The following is a 21,070-nucleotide window of genomic DNA, read 5'->3' on the forward strand; positions in this document are numbered from 1 at the left end:
CACTGTTTCCACGGTCCTGGACAACAGGCAGACTGTACAGCACTGTTTCCACGGTCCTGGACAACAGGCAGACTGTACAGCACTGTTTCCATGGTCCTGGACAACAGGCAGACTGTACAGCACTGTTTCCATGGTCCTGGACAACAGGCGGACTGTACAGCACTGTTTCCACGGTCCTGGACAACAGGCGGACTGTACAGCACTGTTTCCACAGTCCTGGACAACAGGCAGACTGTACAGCACTGTTTCCATGGTCCTGGACAACAGGTACAGCACTGTTTCCATGGTCCTGGACAACAGGCAGACTGTACAGCACTGTTTCCATGGTCCTGGACAACAGGCGGACTGTACAGCACTGTTTCCATGGTCCTGGACAACAGGCAGACTGTACAGCACTGTTTCCATGGTCCTGGACAACAGGCAGACTGTACAGCACTGTTTCCATGGTCCTGGACAACAGGCAGACTGTACATCACTGTTTCCATGGTCCTGGACAACAGGCAGACTGTACATCACTGTTTCCATGGTCCTGGACAACAGGCAGACTGTACAGCACTGTTTCCATGGTCCTGTACAACAGGCAGACTGTACGTACATCACTGTTTCCATGGTCCTGGACAACAGGCAGACTGTACAGCACTGTTTCCACGGTCCTGGACAACAGGCAGACTGTACAGCACTGTTTCCATGGTCCTGGACAACAGGCAGACTGTACATCACTGTTTCCATGGTCCTGGACAACAGGCAGACTGTACAGCACTGTTTCCATGGTACTGGACAACAGGCGGTCTGTACAGCACTGTTTCCATGGTCCTGGACAACAGGCAGACTGTACATCACTGTCTCCATGGTCCTGGACAACAGGCAGACTGTACAGCACTGTTTCCATGGTCCTGGACAAGAGGCAGACTGTACAGCACTGTTTCCATGGTCCTGGACCACAGGCGGACTGTACAGCACTGTTTCCATGGTCCTGGACAACAGGCAGACTGTACAGCACTGTTTCCATGGTCCTGGACAAGAGGCAGACTGTACAGCACTGTTTCCATGGTCCTGGACCACAGGCGGACTGTACAGCACTGTTTCCATGGTCCTGGACAACAGGCAGACTGTACAGCACTGTTTCCATGGTCCTGGACAACAGGCAGACTGTACAGCACTGTTTCCATGGTCCTGGACAACAGGCAGACTGTACAGCACTGTTTCCATGGTCCTGGACAACAGGCAGACTGTACATCACTGTTTCCATGGTCCTGGACAACAGGCAGACTGTACAGCACTGTTTCCATGGTCCTGTACAACAGGCAGACTGTACGTACATCACTGTTTCCACGGTCCTGGACAACAGGCAGACTGTACAGCACTGTTTCCATGGTCCTGGACAACAGGCAGACTGTACATCACTGTTTCCATGGTCCTGGACAACAGGCAGACTGTACAGCACTGTCTCCATGGTCCTGGACCACAGGCAGACTGTACAGCACTGTTTCCATGGTCCTGTACAACAGGCAGACTGTACGTACATCACTGTTTCCATGGTCCTGGACAACAGGCAGACTGTACAGCACTGTTTCCATGGTCCTGGACAACAGGCAGACTGTACAGCACTGTTTCCATGGTACTGGACAACAGGCAGACTGTACATCACTGTCTCCATGGTCCTGGACAACAGGCAGACTGTACAACACTGTTTCCATGGTCCTGGACAACAGGCAGACAGTACAGCACTGTTTCCATGGTCCTGGACAACAGGCAGACTGTACATCACTGTTTCCACGGTCCTGGACAACAGGCAGACTGTACAGCACTGTTTCCACGGTCCTGGACAACAGGCAGACTGTACAGCACTGTTTCCATGGTCCTGGACAACAGGCAGACTGTACAGCACTGTTTCCATGGTCCTGGACAACAGGCAGACTGTACAGAACTGTTTCCATGGTCCTGGACAACAGGCAGACTGTACAGCACTGTCTCCATGGTCCTGGACAACAGGCGGACTGTACAGCACTGTTTCCACGGTCCTGGACAACAGGCGGACTGTACAGCACTGTCTCCATGGTCCTGGACAACAGGCGGACTGTACAGCACTGTTTCCACGGTCCTGGACAACAGGCGGACTGTACAGCACTGTTTCCACGGTCCTGGACAACAGGCAGACTGTACAGCACTGTTTCCATGGTCCTAGACAACAGGCAGACTGTACAGCACTGTTTCCACGGTCCTGGACAACACGGGGGACTGTACAGCACTGTTTCCATGGTCCTGGACAACAGGCGGACTGTACAGCACTGTTTCCATGGTCCTGGACAACAGGCAGACTGTACAGCACTGTTTCCACGGTCCTGGACAACAGGCAGACTGTACAGCACTGTTTCCATGCAAACACTGGCTGGGCCGGGACCCATGTGTGGGGTCGTCCACATTGTTATATGTCCCCTTATTTTTTGTTTCATAAATGTGTTATTTCAAAACATTAAAAAAAAACATTGCCAAAAAAGCAAAACTTTTCACGAATGCTTTTTTTTCAGTAACTTCATGAAGGAATGAATGAGAAATCTAAGAAATTCCATAAATTAAAAGAAAAGTAGTGAAAATAGCCGATCTAAGAGATTGTAGATCTGCTATTTCCACTAGTTTGGGTGCCGGGAGAATGTCTAATTTCTGTTTTGGGTCACGGGCTAAAAAGTTTGGGATCCACTGCTGTACAGTACGTCTGTGTTGTCAAAAACATAAAATGATGTTCTGATAACATGTTGCGGTTGAGTTGCGGTTGCTCAATATTGATTCATTTCTAATGGTTATTTCATAGGATTACAAAACTAAAACCTTCCGTAAAATATACACAATGTACCGCTAAATCATGTATAAATTGTACAGTGAAAATGCACAAAATTCTGATTGAACATTATATTTACCCCTACAGTATTTCCAACAGTATTCAGTTCTCACCGGACGAACTTGGGGCAATGTGTTCTTGTGAAGAACTCTGCGTGAACTCTGAGTGTTCTCAGTACATTCGGTACAGTTCTTCACAAGACTGCATTCATCATATTGTTGCATACAGTATAAGTGCAGTGCTATAACAGCAACAACATGAATGCATTACAGATTAGCTGCATGCGGTAGACGAAATAACAGTGGACACAAACTCACCCTTCAACGCAAAATATGTTTAATATAAATCTTCATGATTTCCTCTCACACACATTTTGTTCCAAATGTAAAACTCTTGTTAAAGTGCTCATTTGTCACTCCACCACAAAAAAAACCCCCATGAGTACCCAAAGCGTTCCACATTTTCCAGGAAGGCTCACTCTGAGGGAAAGAGATGCATCAGTACAATTATCAGATTAGGACATGCATTTTCCCACCAGCTTAGTCCCTCCACTATCCACTAATGTTCAATGAGCCTCAAGTGCCAATAGAGTACTATTGCACCCTGGTCATTGCGCTCGCTCAATGATTCTTATACGAAAACATGTCTAACAATTAACAAATGCAAACGTTGTCCGTTACTGGACTATTCTTCACTGAGAACGACTTGCAAAACTTGCTCCAGAGATAAATATGATGACGTAAGCAGTCAATCATCGCTGTTATTAATTTGGCAACAAGCAATAGACATGCCAGGAGGTGAACATCTGCACGGTCAATTTCTTGATGATGTCACTGATGAGAAGGCATGGGTTTATGTGGAAGCCTGCGGTCCAGGGATGTAATGTAAGGATAAGTACGAATATATATGCTGGTGAAACCCACCCAGCTATGAGACTTATCTGATGTTCTCATACTGTTACAATATTAATAATATATAGTATTTAAAATAAAATCACAGAAAAGACAAGTGAACGTTGATTAGACGACACATACTGTACATCCTTGTTAAAGTGCCCACATTGTATAAAAAATTGGTCCACTGAAAAGCAGCATAACTGCTGTTTCACACAATACTGTGTTTAAAGGCCAAGAATGAAGGTGAAATAGAAATTATAGCCCTACCACTTTAAATGCCTTCCCTAAACCTTCTCATATATCGTAGCATGTATAGTTTATATACTTTTGTACTTTATTTTTACCGTTTTATTCGTCTTCATTGCAAAAATAAACATTTACAGGGATTCATTTGTACCATTCCATGTATGCCATACAATGGTAATCTTGAAGAACTATATTGTTCTTCCATTATTATTATACTTTAGCGCAGTGTGTGACATTTCCCCTTCTTTGGCTGACTTTCCTACATGTATCTGCTATTCAGTGCCCGTCTCGAGTGACAGAGATATCCTGATATACTATATACGAGTTATCCTATGCGAGTTATCACATTCTTTCTGCCTGTACTGACTAACCTCACTAACAAAGTATAGGCTAATGAACAGTGTAAAGCCTAATAATCTTTCACACGCATGTCAACTGAAATACATGTTATTTTAGAAGACAGTTACTTCTGTTGAGTCAAAAGATCGTTTGCCTACAAGCAAACATCAGCCTTAAAGCGTGGTAGTGTTGTTGCAGAAAAGAGCTGATCTCTACAGTATAAGATAACAACGAGTCCAGGTGTTTGGTTGAATCCTCCTCCTCCTCCACCCTTGCTTATTCTGGGGGTTAGCAATCTAACCAGATTAGGTTAGATTGCTAACCTAATCTCAATTAGCCAGGGCATTTTCTCCAAAGTCTGAGTACATTTATAAATAACTAGTATTATCTATTCAGAATGTTTTTCTTTTCACAGTGATGCATTGTTTTTTTCCCCTCAAACCCCTTGTACACGATTTCTATGATAGATCAACCCACTGTTAAGCAACCGCATACAGCTCTGTTATTTGTGCTCTGACTGCAACCCACGTAGAACTTCTAAAACACATCTAGAATCCACTGAGAACTGTAACCCAAGTTCTGTGATTTCACACGATAAGCGATGATTGGCCCTGGCATGTGGGCTGACACCCTGCCTTGCTATGCTGCCATCCCTCTCTCCAGTGCTTTGTCACATTATCCTCTGCCCTTCATCCTACAGTATACATACAGTCTCTGAGGTTGACACTTGGGCAACGACGAGTACCTTTCCAAAACAAATCTCTGTCCCTTCTGCCGTCAGCCATTCCCTTCCTCTTCTTCTTCTGACTTACTGCCCAGCTTGCTGAAGTGCGTGAAGCATTGCACGGTGCAGGCCAGGCAGAAGCTGGAAATGATGGCGACCACCAAGACGGCGACGCCGGAGAAGATGACGATGAGGTAATCGGTGAGGGAGAGGATAAACTGGCACTCCCGGAAACTGTCCTCGGAGAGCATGCTGAAGGGAACTCTGCGGCCATCTTGAGGCAGTGTGCACTCGATGCCTTCCAGACCTGAGAGGGGAAAAAACAATAGATGCGCGGGTCAGTTTTTGAGCGGTGCTAGCCTCTCCAATGCGTGACTTTGTGTGTGGCTCCCCCGTGATGTCACGTGGCAGCCAAGTCTATGGACTTTTTCTGAAACTCTATTCTGTATGAACCTTTTATTGTCAATGGCAAAATAAATGTAGGCCTACTATGATGTCATGGAGTTGATAACGGGTTTCCTTTTTATTCCGTATAAACCTTTTAGGCCATGTGGGCCTGAAAAAGGATGTATGATGACGTTCATCATACATCTCTCACCCTCCGTTGCTTAGTGCTTCTTGTGTCGATTACGTTCGACTCTGCAAAGCACTTAAGTGGGTGACTCCATTTTATCGTGGCCGGGGTTGACAATACACTTAATTCCCCCAATTAATTGAAGTCAAAAGCCTGTTGACATACTGCAGGTGGTGGCAAAACTGCAGGAGGTGTAGTGAATACAATGTTTGTGGATATGTTACCAAGTGGGATTGTGTATCAGCTGTTTGTCAGTGAAGTTTTAATGTGTTCCAGGCCTGGATAAAATAGCTCTCTGATGCCTTCATTAGAGCTTTGCTACTCTTCTCTTCCTGCGCTCGCATGAAATGCAGACCAGCCTCTTGTCTGTAGCGGAAATATAAAGAACGTTTTTGCTCCTCACCAATACAAAAGTGGCTTGTGTTATTAGAAAGCTTACTTTCCTTAGTGGACGCACTCTGAGCCCCCCACCACACGTATAAAATGCACTTTTTGGCCAGAAAGGTTTTTTTTTCGCCACCGGAAGACTTTTAGTTACTCCACTGCGCCCTCTACCAATATTGCCAAGAGAAAACCTCCTTCCGGGGGGGAAAAAAATCCCTTTCTGGCCAAAAAGTGCATTTTATACGTGTGGTGGGGGCTCAGAGTGCGTCCACTTAGGAAAGTAGGCTTTCTAATAACACAAACCGCCTTTGTATTGGTGAGTAGCAAAAACCTTTATTTTTTTTAATACATTTTTTATCCCACAATTTTGTAACCCATTTTTCACCCGTGTCAATTACCTAATGTGATCCTGGGCTCTACACACGCAAAAACTTTCTTTTTATTTTCGCTATACAAGAGGCTGGTCTGCATTTCATGCGAGCACAGGAAGAGAAGAGTAGCTGTAATGAAGGCATTAGAGAGCTATGGACCAGATCTAGGTGAAAAACAACTACAGTAAATGCAACTCCAACAACAAAACTTAAACAGAGGCACGAGGTGTCAACCTCTCGCCATGGCGGCATAATCTCAACTGAACCATTTCCCCTTTATAGACTACACACTCCACCCATAGCCAGGTATTCAGCAAATAAAGTACATCATGTACTAGCATTATTCCACCCAAGATGCTCCCCAATAATGTAATCAGCTCTGCAGGCACCACACCCCACCACAGCTTCCACCAATAACAGCATTTGCATTTAAACACAAGCATTTTAGATTCATAATTGTCTCCACCAGGCCGAAGGCATGGGGAGAGAGTATGTATCCCTCCACATCTGCCGGTTATAGCGCCACCATGTCGCACAGATTTCATCCAAATCTCACGCAAATCGGTACACATCGGTAATCATCAAGACGAGTCTGTTGGATTTCTCAGATTCTATACACGGATTGCCTTCCAAAGTTTTCAGGAGTGGCCCGTTTTGTACAAAATGCTGCACATGTTCTGCTCATCCAGAATTCGATCCTCAGAGATGCTATGAGTGATCTGGCTCTGCATTTCCTCAACAAAATGAAGAAAATTGTTACAAAAAACAAACATGTTTATATGACTCCTAAACATTTTGCTAAACATCACACACACTCCTATCCTCCTGGTGGAGACCTGTGCCCAGAAGGGCACTTTTTCTAGTATGAATCTAAAGTGCTAATTATGTCACAGCAGAATGTGCACCTTCTGTGGGACTGAGAATCCAAATGTCACAACACAAGCATAATAATAGCCTACGAGCATAAATACAAAATGTATTTGAACATCATGAATACAATGAATGTGTATTGTTGAACATCATACATGAATCTGACAGAGGCTGCTCCATCACAGGATATAGTTTCACACTACAAAACAGGCGCAATTACTATTGGCCATGCACACTAAATACCCATAAAGCAATTTTGCAAAAAAAAATCATTGCAAACTCACACAAAAAGGCAGGATTCAGGAACAGATTCAGACTTTGACTCAGATTTGCATTGAGAAACATCATAGAACAGGACAAGAATTCAACCTGATTGAAGGAGCTCATTTTGGCCGATATCCAATCGATAAATTGCATGGTCTAATCAACCGATAACAACATATTAAGTTTCGACTAGGGTTTAACTTGGCTTAGACCCTTTATAAAGTAACTGAGTTTCTGGTGCAGGAGCAAACTTCACCAAAAGAATGCAGTCTAAGCAAAATATCTAATGGCTAAAGTCAATATGATGACTACAGTATGCATCGACCCCTAGAGTAATAATTTGTCTCACATTGGATGAAGGGGAGTAAGTACGTAAGTAACTACCCTGCAGTGCACGCAACCTAAAATGAATAAGGGGAGTAAGTGTACGTAAGTAACTACCCTGCAGAGTGGAGGGGAGTAAGTACGTAAGTAACTACCCTGCAGAGTGGAGGGGAGTAAGTATGTACGTAAGTAACTACCCTGCAGTGTGGAGGGGAGTAAGTACGTAAGTAACTACCCTGCAGTGTGGAGGGGAGTAAGTACGTAAGTAACTACCCTGCAGTGTGGAGGGGAGTAAGTACTTAAGTAACTACCCTGCAGTGTGGAGGGGAGTAAGTACGTAAGTAACTACCCTGCAGTGTGGAGGGGAGTAAGTACTTAAGTAACTACCCTGCAGTGTGGAGGGGAGTAAGTACGTAAGTAACTACCCTGCAGTGTGGAGGGGAGTAAGTACGTAAGTAACAACCCTGCAGTGCACGCAACCTAAAATGCCAAAAAACATTTGAGGGCAGTTCATTAGAGCAGTTCACATAATCTATGTCTAATCCTTTAAACTGGCACTCTCGGTGATATTTGAAATTGAGTGAATGGCCACATCATAGACCCAGTTTTTTTGGTATGGTGCGCCGGTCATAAGTACTTTCTGGCCTTAATCTATTATTACAATTGGGAGAATTCCACGCCCACATTCCTCTTGGCGACTCGTTTCTGGCGACACCGAGGAGCAGCAGACTGTTTCACTGGACTGAAACTTAAAGGAACTACAACATGCATTTAAAAAAAAAATTATATAATTAATATATTGTTTATGTCCCTCAAACGTATTTCTAATGGTTTGAGCCTAAAGCACCACTCTGATGTAACCAGACCATGTCATTTCTTTCTGGCTGCTGAAGCAGTTATAGCTGCAGTACCACAATGTCCTGAGGTGGTGGGGGCGCCGATATGGAAATTATTTTATCTTTGAGTCATTATAATACTGATGCTAGATAAACCCTGGCGGACATTGTAAACAAAGTGGAAATGCAAATTTGGAGGAAGAGGGGGAGGAATTATACAGAGTAGGGTGATACAGATCATGCATACGACCAACTCAGTTGAGCTGTTCCTGAGAGCAATTTCATGAAGGCCCTTATATGATGAGAATGCCTGATTGTTCAAAATTGCGTATATTTGTAAGGATAGAAAACACATAGGTGAGCGCAAAAGACACCAAAACATTTTGAAAGTTGAATTTCATGTTGTAGGACCTTTAATTTCTACTTCAGAAGCGTGTGTAAATGCTACGCAACATAGCATCATAAATGAGCCCAATCACCACGGATGCAGCTTACATTCCGAGACAAAAGGGTTGTAAAACGCCGCTGAAACAGCTAGAAGTGGCCGGCGGTCAAATCCTGCAATTTTCCTTCTTCACGCCTAGGCTTTAATTGTCCTTCTTCACGCGCATCGATGCAGTGCAAGGCATGTTGGGTTGCAGGTGCATGATGGGGAGGAGAGTTTTTTGTGTAAAACCAATGTCGTTTATTTTTTTATTTTTTTGTTTTTACGCGCGCCGCGGCGCCGTTAGATGCGAGTGTGCCGAAGTCGTGTGAATGAACTGCTAGTTCTAGAAAAGTGCTTCTGAAGAAGCAGGTATTCCCACCAAAACATATCTAACTATAAATGCGCCACGTCTCTGTCTGCGTGCGTGCTTGCGTGTCAGTGTGTGTACGGTTGTCAGGCCCGGTTCTTCCTACAGGCCGACGAAGCAACGGCTTCGAGCGCCATGGGGGAGGGGCGCCAAAAAAAAAAAAAAAACATTTTTTTTTTTTTTTTTTAACTTTCTTTTTTCTTTTTTTTTACTCTGTCCCAACTCTGTCTGCACCGTGTCCCCCCAGTGCCCCCCCAGTGCCTCCCCAGTGCCCCCCCAGTGCCTCCCCAGTGTCTCCCCAGTGCCAGTGTCCCGCCAGTGCCTCCACAGAGCCTCCCCAGTGTCCCCACAGTGCCTCCCCAATGGACCCCCAGTGCCTCCACAGTGTCCCCACTGTCCCCCCAGTGTCTCCACAGTGTCTCCTCAATTTTTGGGACAGAGAAAACGAAAAATCCTGCTTGGGGCGCCAGATTGCTCAGGACCGGCCCTGACGGTTGTAATGCACGTAATTCGACACACGCCCCCACGCAGTGCCCGGTATCGAGTCGGTCTGCCAGTGGGCCTAATGAGGCCAAGTACCCTCACCTGTGCAATTTCCAGCCTCTGCCTCAGCCAATTGATTGCCATGGCAACCCCACACCTGACAATTGATTACTTAACCCATTCCATTTTTCACAGTCAGTCAGTTTGCCCTCTTCAGACACAGGCAAACAGGCAGATACAGAGATCTCCATGTGGGACACAGACAGATAGTGAAAAACGGGTGCTATGACAAGTTGACAACGGGTATAATTAGGTTCCCAAGTTGCATCGTTCTCAAGTAGGCCGGTGGCCGACGGGCACGTACAGTTCTAGTAAATACAATGCAGTGTATGGACTTGATCTTTTTTAAGATTCATTCCTGCATCTGCCCAACATTTTAAATGTGTGTTTTGTTCCGTTGCTTTTTAAGATTTTGTGTATAGTGGCGCTAGCCCCTCCTATACACAGGTTTAATGTTTGTCTTTAGTTCAATGTTTGTTTTGTAAATGCCATTGACAATGAAGGGAAAATGTACGTCATAATGTAAGTAATTACGTCATAGTCTTTATTGATAATGGCGTTTAATGTTTGTGTTGGCACAGTTTGTTTTATATCTCCATTACATCACCATATCAACATGAGTTAGACTTTAATATATTAGTGCCCCTCACTTCACACAGGTGTGATTTTTTTTAAGCATTAATCCAGATGTTATGGACTTTTCTTTTTTCATTCACTGTTCAGTTAAAGGCAAGTTAGAATATGACCAATTTGCAGAGCTCAGGTCAGACCACATCAAAGACAACATGATGACTTATTCTATGAAGACATTTTTTCTTTCAATTGCCATACAGATGCATGTCGTAAACACTGGTGTACACCGTGCACTCGTGCAGACATCAACACACAACATGACAGCAGGGCACCTCCATCCAGTTATTGTGCAATGCAAGTGATGTTAATTTATACTAGAGAAAATTCATTGCATGAAACTCTTGTACTTGGCAATCTGATTAGAGTATATAAAATCCAGATAATTTAGTTAAGTCCGAAAGTATAATAATGGACGTGTAATAAGTTACATATACGATTCATAAGACAACAAAACATATCCTCAGATTTGTATAATTGTTCAGTCAAAGCATGCTGTAGAATGGATGAATGATCATGTTCAGCCTTCACTCGTTCCATATATACTGTAGTGATGAGGGCAGTTTCATGCACTTCCATTTTACCCTGCCTCCTTTAGTGCTGCTGTAACCAACAGTCAGTTGATATCATCATCAAGTGTGCATGCGTGTGTGTGCGTGCGCATGTGTGTGTGTGTGTGTGTGTGTGTGTGTGTGTGTGTGTGTGTGTGTGTGTGTGTGTGTGTGTGCATGCATGTACAGTACTATACTTGTGAAGGCCAGATGTCCCCACAAGTAGAATTTGAGGAAAAAATGTCCTGGTCCTCAAAAGGCAAATGGTTGTTTTGTTTTGAAATGAAAAAGGTTTGGGGGTATTAGCCTTTTCATACAGTAGAAGTTCACAACCTGTCCCCAGCGTCAGCCTGTAGATTAGCTATTTTCAGAAATTCAATGGCATTCCTAAAATGTGCGTGCGTGCGTGCGTGCGTGCGTGCGTGCGTGCGTGCGTGCGTGCGTGCGTGCGTGCCTGCCTGCCTGCCTGCCTGCGTGCGTGCCTGCGTGCGTGCCTGCGTGCGTGCCTGCGTGCGTGCGTGCGTGTGTGAGTCACGATAAGACCAGAAGGGGTTTTCCACATGAAAAGGGATTCAGTGACCTCATCGCTTGGTGAAATTCCAGTCACGTGGCGGCCCTCCTTGCTGCTGCACAATGGACAGCCAGACTCATGCATGCCTATAGAAAGATGTGCACGACGACGCATGCACTCTCCACATAAACATTCAAGCATGAAGGAGCTTGTTCAGTACACAGTACACTCACACGCACGTGGTAGTGCATACATGTCTCGTTATTACTCTTATAGCATGACATATGGACGGTGCCATGAATACCAAGTGGAAGCGTGTTTGGCTGGCAGCAGCAGCGCCGTCTACCACAGACACTATCCCACCGCAGATGAATACCATGGCACAGTGCAAAGGAAACACAGGTTTCAGATAATACGGAGTCAGTTACGGATAGGATGTCTTCTAGGTGGCCTGGAGGGATTAATCTGGACTACTAAGTGAGCTGTGTGCCAATGGCATAGTGTCACTGGCACCAATCGTGCCATGGTGCTGAATTACGCACACCTCTTGTTCACCGTAGAGAACACTGATCCAAACAGCAGGGGATTTGTTTACACAATGTGGGTTACCTCTGTAAATCATTGACACTATATAGCTTCCTTAAGATGTCGGAACCCAAGCGACGCCAGGAACCATCGACTGATTAAAACCCCAGCACAGCTTGTCCAGCACCGAGATAGGTCAACTCGTCCTATCGCATTTACCTGTAGGTCAACTCCTATATCACATTGTCTTTGAAGTAATTGCTTTGAAGTAACGTAGCATACGGTGCAGAGCCATGCTCTATATTCCACTTAATTCAGTGGGTAGAGGGCATGGCAATTTAACACTGTCTGCGAGGAACAGGGCTTCATTCTTCCCATTGTCTTTGGTCATAATAAACCATCAGACCATAAAGATAAGACTGCCAAGGTTAAGGGCTCTTTGGCTTATTAGGTACAATATACTGTAGCCTGTCAAAGGCACCTAATTATTCTTGAATAGCACTGTGACAGTTAGGATTTGTGTTCATGCAGGATTACATGTCTAGGCCGACAGGCTTGGAAGCAAACTATGTTTTCACCCCTGTCCGTGTGTGTGTGTGTGTGTGTGTGTGTGTGTGTGTGTGTGTGTGTGTGTGTGTGTGTGTGTGTGTGTGTGTGTGTGTGTGTGTGTGTGTGTGTGTGTGTGTGTGTGTGTGTGCACAGCTAATCGCGGACATCGCTGGACCTATCTATCGCTATCACACTTTGCATGCACACTTCCATTAGGCCAAGGCACACTAACAGGCTGCTTTACTTTTTGGCCTATAACTAGGATCAGGGCCAATAGAGTAAGACAGAGTTACGCAAACTATATATATATACATACATACATACATACATACATACATACATACATACATACATACATACATACATACATACATACATACATACATACATACATACATACATACATACATATACACACACACACACACACACACACACCAACATTTTCCCTGGATTACTGGGATCACGTCGCAACTCCTGGGGAAGACCTGCACTCTGAGGAGTGCCCTTTTCTAGTTACTTTTGTCAACGGAGTTGGACAGATGCTAAGTTTTAGTGAGGATACTAGTCTTGCGTAGCCAGACAACTATTCCACAATCTCCGAATGCTATATAGAGTCTGGAACTATAGCCCCCATGAGCTGAGTAAGGAAGCTCCCATTTCCGTTCACGAAAATACACTACTTTACATTTTATTTTTGTATTTTCTTTTCTGTTAAGCAACAAGCTATATATGCTTAGATGATTTCTATTTATATTAGACTAAATGTGCACGACTGTAAAGACGAAACGGAAGTGGGGAGGAGTCTCCACTTCCGCTTTATATTTTACTCATGACAGCTCTTCCGTTGCTCCAGAATGTATGATGAAGCATTTGGAAATTGCGAGAGTCAACAGTCTGGTGACGCAAGACTAGTGAGGATATAACCCAAGTCTTGTTTACATCAGGGTCCTCCTCCATTTTCAACTGCTCCCTTTTCAAATCAGTGCTATTGAACGTCTGTGTGTTGGTTAAAATAAATATTGAACCAATGGAAAGTATTAAAAAGCACTTTGACAAAAATGAACATTTTGGAGTTAGGTGGTTTCTTCCAGACATGCAGCAGAGATATTGTGGTTATCTTTAACCAGAAGTGCTGTTTCTAAATAGCCACACTGTACAGTATGCTCCTAATTATTGTACTGTTACTCCAGTTAATAATTCAGGAGCAGGCAGAAGAACACAGACATTCACGTGTTTCTCAACATAATGTCTGAGGATTATTGCTCCACTATAAGTATCACGCTGCAGGTACAGTGATCACGCAAGCTTTACTCTTAATATAAATTACCATTGGTGGTCGGGGGGGGGGGGTCATTGGTATATTCAAAGCACAGAGGAGAAGGATGGCGTTTGAAATGTATGTTTTACCAGTTTTGACAGCTTTGTTTTGAAGACTTCTGAGAATGTTTCCACTTGTTTCCACAGATACTGTATATTGATTTGAAATCTATGAGACAGATTAGAGCTTGTTGTATGTTTAATTGCACGATAATAAGTCATTGAGTTTGATACCAATGTATTGACAGTCAAGAATAAGATTTGAATAACATGTCAACATCGAATGGCTGTTTGCTTTATTTATAGACGAATGGCAACAAGGACATGATGTGTGGCAAATCATATCAGCCAACTACACGTGTTTTTGAATTTGTGTCTTTGGCTGTTTCTTCCCCTCCCTTCCCTTCTTTTCAAATCGATCAATGTCATGTTAATTGTTTTTGCATGAATAGTTTGACAGTACATGAACTTGAACTTCAGGAAATAACGTAAATGATGCGCTGTCGTGCGGGGAGAAAAAAAAGATTGTAATGACAAACTTTAAGCAGCTTATGGCTTACCCGTTGGAAGCTTGTGACGGTTTTCTGACAGCCACGCAAAGAGTTTGGCCAGGGGACAGTTGCAGATCCAGGGGTTGCCCTCCAGGCGCACTGTCCGAAGAGAGGGCAGGTGCTCCAGGACCACAGAGTCCAGCTCCGCCAGGCCGTCCCTCTCCAGCTCCAGCTCTCTCAGGGAGGTCAGCCCCATGAAGGCGTCCAGGCCTACCATGCTTAGGTACGGGTTGCTGCCCAGGCGCAGTTTGATGAGGCTCCGCGACTCCCCGAATATCCCAGAGGGGATCTCGGTCAAGTTGTTGCCCCCGAGGTCCAGGTAGACGAGCCGGGAGGAAGTGCTGAAGGTCCCGGGCTCTAGCCGCGTGATGGAGTTGTTCTGCAGGTCCAGGTACACCAGATCACTGTAGAGGACCAAGAAGTCGGAGGGTATCCAGGGAATCCAGTTGTTGGACAGCCGGAGACGACGGACATTCAGGGGGATGGAGTCCGGGAGGCTGGTGAGACCTTGACCGATGCAGTCCACGGTGTGGTGGTCGGGGCACTGGCAGCTGGGAGGGCAGTTGTAACCCCGTGCGAGTAAGGCAGAGGAGAGCAAGGCAGAGGAGAGCAAGGCGAGGAAAGGCTGAAGCCAGTTAATGCATGGTAACATTGTTGAGGGGGGGGTCAGAGTTGGGTGGGAGATGGGGGGTGTGGGGGTGGGACAAGGCGGGTGTGGATGGGGGGGAGCGGGTTTGTCACGGCTGGGGGGATAGGAGAGGTCAGCTTAGCCACCTCGGCCAGGGAGAGGGGTGGGAGGATCGAGATCACAGGAGGGGAGCGGGAAAGAAAGGTTGCTAGCATCCCAGTGATGGCATCTCGCTTTCTCTCAGCAAAGCGCGCGCTATATGCAACGACCCGGCCACGAGTGCAGCGGAAGACCCACACGACGATGTTTTCCAGGAGATCATGTAACAAGCAGTCTGGATCGAATAGCAGCCGGCTGGCTTTGGAGGGAATGAGGGGAGGAGTATAACAGAGAGAGAGAGAGCGAGGGAGAGAGAGAGACGTGGGGGGGGGGGGGGGGGGGGAGAGAGAGTGTGCATGGCGGGGGGATTAATCCAGAGGTAAATAGAGAATGGCGAACCAGAGGGGGGGTGGGGTGCTTGGGGGTAAGCCATGATGCGTGTTGTGTGTGTATAATTGTGTTTGCTTGTGTTCCAATGTGGCTGCATGTGCATGTACTGCATAGGCATGACCCTATGCCTCATTAAAGCCCCATGCATGTTAGACAGCTGATGAACTGAACCAACTCTTTGTTGACCGTTCAACCTATATGAGAATCAATCAGAATGAACAGCCGAGATCGACCAGACCAGCATGCATTATTGGTGTTCATGTGCCTTTGATCCATAGCTGTGAGTGGCTTTTTTTTTTACCATCTCCTTCCATTGATATGCAGACAATGCACAATTATGTCTTCTGATGAAGCCCAACAAACTATACGCTTGTTGAGTTAACGCTCTAGCAGAAATTAAAGACTGGGATGTCAAATAATTATCTTCGGTTGAACTCTGACACTGAAACATTCCCATATAGTTGATCCAGATGACTTTTCATTCTCAATTTCAGTTTTACCTGCATGTCACGGTCAGGTCTGTTGCCAAACACCTTGTCTTGTTTGATCCCAACCTAAACCTTGAGAGGTAAGTTAACAAACTTATTTAGACATGATTTTTATCAAACCAGGATCAGATTAATTCTGAGTTTTAACTCAGAATGAATATGCCAAAATCATCATGCATTCATCATGCATTCTTTAATTTGTTTACACCTTGACTATTGTACGGGTCTTAGAAAGTAAATACATTTTGACTGCTAAATTAGACATAAATGTGCAGTTTTTTTTCTAATTCCCTTCATAAAATGTACTTTTATTAAAAGGCCTTCCCATAATTTAAAAAGTCTACATTTTATTGTGTAGATTTTATTTTATTCTATTTCTTAACTTTTTAACCTCGTCTTTTGATGCCGTTTTAACTTTGTAACCTTATCTTGATACATGCTTTTTAGTGTTAATTATTATTTTTATCATGGCCATTGTTGTTGTCGTTATCATTCTAATTATATTTATTATTATTATTATTACTAAAAAAATAAAAAATAAATAGGACAAAATAATAATTGCTTTAATTTCCATGTGAGGGCCCTACAGTACACAGGATCGTACTGTACAGGTTTGCCACGCTATATCTTCCTGGATTCACCGATCTGTCTCTTCTTCCCATGCTCATCTTCCTCCACCACGATTCTTCCCCTGCCTTCGCTGTTTATTGGACGGAGAAGCGGAGTTTCTGTTTTCCTTTTTTTTTTCTCCTTGTTGCCATGCCAACAGGCCTTACACATTTTTTACCATGCAGACGAAGCCATCAAAAACACAGAAATGCCCTGCAAGTGTCGCACTGGAGGGGAAGCTGATTCAGAACTCTAGTGTGGTGCACGATTGCATCCGCTGTACACACACGCTCACCTCCTTTAGAAGTAAATAACGGCTCCATGAGCAGACTGCCTACTAACATGCAGAGGCGTACCATACCATGGAAACAGTGTTGATTTATTTACATTTAGTCATATAGTCTCTTTGAATAGTTAATTTAGTTTTAGTCACATTTTTGGTCACCTGGAATGTTTTAGTGTTAGTCTAGTTCTAGTCGACTAACTTTAGTCGACTAAATCTACAGTTGATTTAGTCGCCAAAAATGTATTTTGGCAGGCCTTGATGCCGTCGTAATGGCTGATTTTACACTTGCTGAAAATAGCCTATCTGTGAGCTTGTAGATCAGCTATTTTCAGCATCCAACCAAGTGTGAAATAACTTGTCTTTTACTTATACTGGATCTCTTGTCCACTAGTCACTTCCTAACATTTTAGTGTAGTTTTTATTTGTTGACGAAATTGTCAATATATTTAGTCTTAGTTAGCTTTAACATTTTTCGTCATAGTATTGGTCGACGAAATCAACACTGCATGGATACTATGCAATGTATAAGCCTGCCTGAATCCAAGAAGCTTTATATCCCTTGTCCAGGGGGGAGTGTCCCCTTTGTATGAGTAGTATACAGTGTAGGAGTTTTTCTGTTTTCCTGATCTATTATTTTCTCCATTCTTGAACCCTGCAAACAATGGGAGCTTGTGCGGCAAAGAATTTCACCCAATCGTTTACACCTGTAAACCTCAAACCTACTGTAGCTGTGATGTACTGTAATTGGTGTTTGCAGTAATTCATTTTTACAGTAAAACATTTTGATGCACATTTTGGATAAATCTGGCTGGATTCTTAGTGGAGGAGAGTCTGAAGATGCAGTGTAGGCCTAGTAAGTTTGGTGCCAATTGAGCAAATAATGTGGGAGGACGTCGGGATAATGCATTTTAATATTAAGAAAAGTGGTGCTAGAATTAGAAGAAGTAGATACTTGAGGGCCTGACAAAACAATTAAATGGCAGCATGTAGCCTATGTGAATAAATGATAAATGCCTATAGAAGCCGCATGGCATCACAAGTAAGAAAAAAGTAGAAGAGCGACAGTTGTACAGACAGTGCGGTAGCATGGGAGCCATGACACACGGCCGCCTTGACCTTCATGAATGCAACGTTGACTTTTCAGCTGCTCTGCAGTCTGCACATAACAGTAGCTCTTTAGAAGTAAGATCTGTACAGCAACTGCAAGATCTGTACAGCAACTGCAAGTACAGAAACGAGTTGGCATGTTTTTATATGACATGCAAGTGTGCGTACGTCCGTGCCCATGTGCATAATATGGGTGAATGTGTGTCGTGTGTGTGTGTGTTTCTATTTTTGTGTTTGATTGGTTACCTTTGTGTCCTTTTTAACCATTTTCAACCTGGGCATGTTGTTACTCGTTAGGCCTATATTATTACATTATTATTTTAAAAAGCTCACAATATGTTTCAATGCCATTTAACACCTTGTGAGCATGTAGATCGACTATTATTTGTTCAACAGTACCATAGGCTAAAACTAGTATAGAAATGGACCTGTGTGAACAAGGTCTAAGCAGAAACTCTAGACGTATGCACACGTCGGTATGGGCAGGGGAGTCTGTGTGTGTGTGTGTGTGTGTGTGTGTGTGTGTGTGTGTGTGTGTGTGTGTGTGTGTGTGTGTGTGTGTGTGTGTTTCCATGAACACCAATGTCCAGGCCAAGCACAGAACTAGGACAAGGCCATCAGCACATGTGTAACGCACACTTTGACCACGATGGTCATGTCTAGTCTACATGTCGCACGCTTTCCCTGCAAGTTTCTGTTTCACACAATTAGGCTACGAGCCAATTAAGAGGCTTTCACATGTAGTGAAAAGTCAAGTCAAGTTTATCTGGAAAACATGCTGCAGCTAGACAGGAGGCGAATATTGTACAGTATGTACAAATGAAAGCACTTTTAGAACATAAAAACCCTTTTTAATCCAAATGTACAGTTCCAAGTTTCTACAGTAATCTAAATATTTCATTAGAAAGAGATCACAGGTTTAATCCCTCAACGACTTGATCTGTCCTGTTGAAGTGCCCTTGAGCAAGACAATTATAATCCACCTGCTCTCTCACTGTTAAGTAGCTCCGTTTGTAAACTCACTCTACGCTTTAGCTCCGAGAAGAGGTTACGGATCAGGATATCCCTGCATCGGTCGAACGGGGGTTGATCCGTCCTAAAACAGTGGTCAAAACCCTTTTCACAGTATCGTTTCCAAAAAGTAATGTTATCAGAACCGAGCTACAGATGATAAACTTAGGACAGTCACGTCGTAACATTATAAGTCAGGGGTGAAACTAGCCCCTCTCGGGACCCCCATCGGTCCCAAGCTATATGGTATACAGACGGACTTGCCGTCGGAAACGTCCGTGCTGCGCTGTTTGAGAACTCGTGATATGTTTCAAAAGAAGCATATAGGAGCTATAGGAGACAACGGAAACTTGGGACCGATGGCAAGGGACCCTACGGGTGAACGATGAAAAGAGCTCAACCGGGGGGTCCCGAGAGGGGCTAGGGTGAAACAACTGCTTACATCAGGCCTGAATAAAAATGTAGTCCAGTCAACCCCCGTCCACATGCACATGCAGTACTGCTTCCGTAAGATTGCATTGGGAAAACATGGTACTGGCTGACAAACAACCACTTTGTTACTGTTGAGTTGCTCTGGATAAAAGCATAGGCCTACAAGACCAAATACTATACTTATACTTATATGCATCATGATCATATTCAACTCACCTTAATGTCAATCCCTCCAAAATAAAGTGTGTTTAGAACTTGTGGGTCAGCGGCACTCAGGTAAAATGTAATGTGTGTCAGTGAAGGTGAAGTACGTCTGATGGCTGTTACTTTGGTTCCAGATGTCCTTAGGATAATGAAGTGACTCTGAATGAAGCCTGGCAACGACAGAGTGTTACTTGAGTTATTTGTGATACAGCTAAGTACATCCATTAGCAAAATGACATTGAAAGCATCGAGCAGGCACGACAATAGTGTGCTTGACAGCAAAGTAGGCTAAGCCGTTACTAGAAAGGAATATACCTAATCTAGTCATATATTAATGTCATGGACAACCCTACAGTGCCACTATAAAGCAATTATACACATGCAAATTCAAGACAAGAAAGAATACAGTTTGGCCATGAGTCATGGCCATGGGTGGGCATACATATTTTGGCCATGCTAGTCACGAGTTACGTGTTTTGGCCTCTGTTGTGTTTCCATGCTAGCTGTCTTGTCTCTCCATTTTATTATTAAGTCAGGGCCACCTGTGTCCTGCCTCAGCCTATCATGTGTTGATTGTCCATTGAGTTCACCTGTACGATCTAGTTAGTTGACTTGCCTGTTTCCTTGAGTGAATGTAGCCTGTAACTACAAAGTCCCTGACACATGCATCCTTCCTTCCTCCTGTATCATCTTCTCCTTTATGTTTATAATGAGACATATTTACATGTCAAAATAAATTAGCCTAATAATCACATGCTCATTCTAAATTATATTTATTGCTATTAGAATGACAGAAACGATGTGTCTCGCGAGTGTGTTTGTCAATGTCAGGGCTCCAAAATGGATGCTGTCCACTGAGCAAAGACAAAGAAAGTCGCAAGTTGTCTCACACTCTTGGAATGAGGTGAACTTTTTGCTGATATGATTTTTACCCCCTTCTCTAAAATGTAGTAACCTGTAGCACCGTAGCCTCGCAGTGGCCAATCTGCCGGGACAAAAAAAGAAAAATTGCCCAAGGCCAGGCAGTGTGATATTAGTATGGCCTAGCCAAGCTAGTAGCCTCACGCACGCACGCACACACACACACACACACACAGTCCCCTATCATTGCTGGACCTTAAATTGGGCCCTGCCTTTCCCAAGGACTGTCAGTGCGCCTGATATGCACTCCTTTGCAG

The 21,070-nt window shown here is 44.2% G+C and overlaps 1 protein-coding gene across 2 annotated transcripts; it reads right to left on the minus strand.

Moving 5' to 3' along the window:
- Positions 1-3,155: 3,155 nt before the first annotated feature.
- On the minus strand, positions 3,156-20,403 carry LOC306941675 (leucine-rich repeat-containing protein 38-like; the record flags this gene model as incomplete). Of its 2 annotated transcripts, XR_013792198.1 has the most annotated exons (3): positions 5,217-5,348; positions 19,905-20,062; positions 20,335-20,403. XR_013792198.1 is itself a non-coding variant. In XM_079527271.1 (2 exons), the coding sequence occupies 2 exons, from the start codon at positions 15,288-15,290 to the stop codon at positions 5,095-5,097; spliced, it is 897 nt and encodes a 298-aa protein (XP_079383397.1). In that variant the 3' UTR covers positions 3,156-5,094. The 2 variants fall into 2 exon arrangements, 1 of the variants encoding a protein (XP_079383397.1); XM_079527271.1 differs by lacking the exons at positions 19,905-20,062; positions 20,335-20,403 and adding an exon at positions 14,648-15,290 and having other exon boundaries at positions 3,156-5,348.
- Between the last annotated feature and the right edge of the window lie 667 nt (positions 20,404-21,070).

Source organism: Electrona antarctica (assembly GCF_951216825.1).
Source record: "Electrona antarctica genome assembly, chromosome: 2".
NCBI lineage: Eukaryota > Metazoa > Chordata > Actinopteri > Myctophiformes > Myctophidae > Electrona > Electrona antarctica.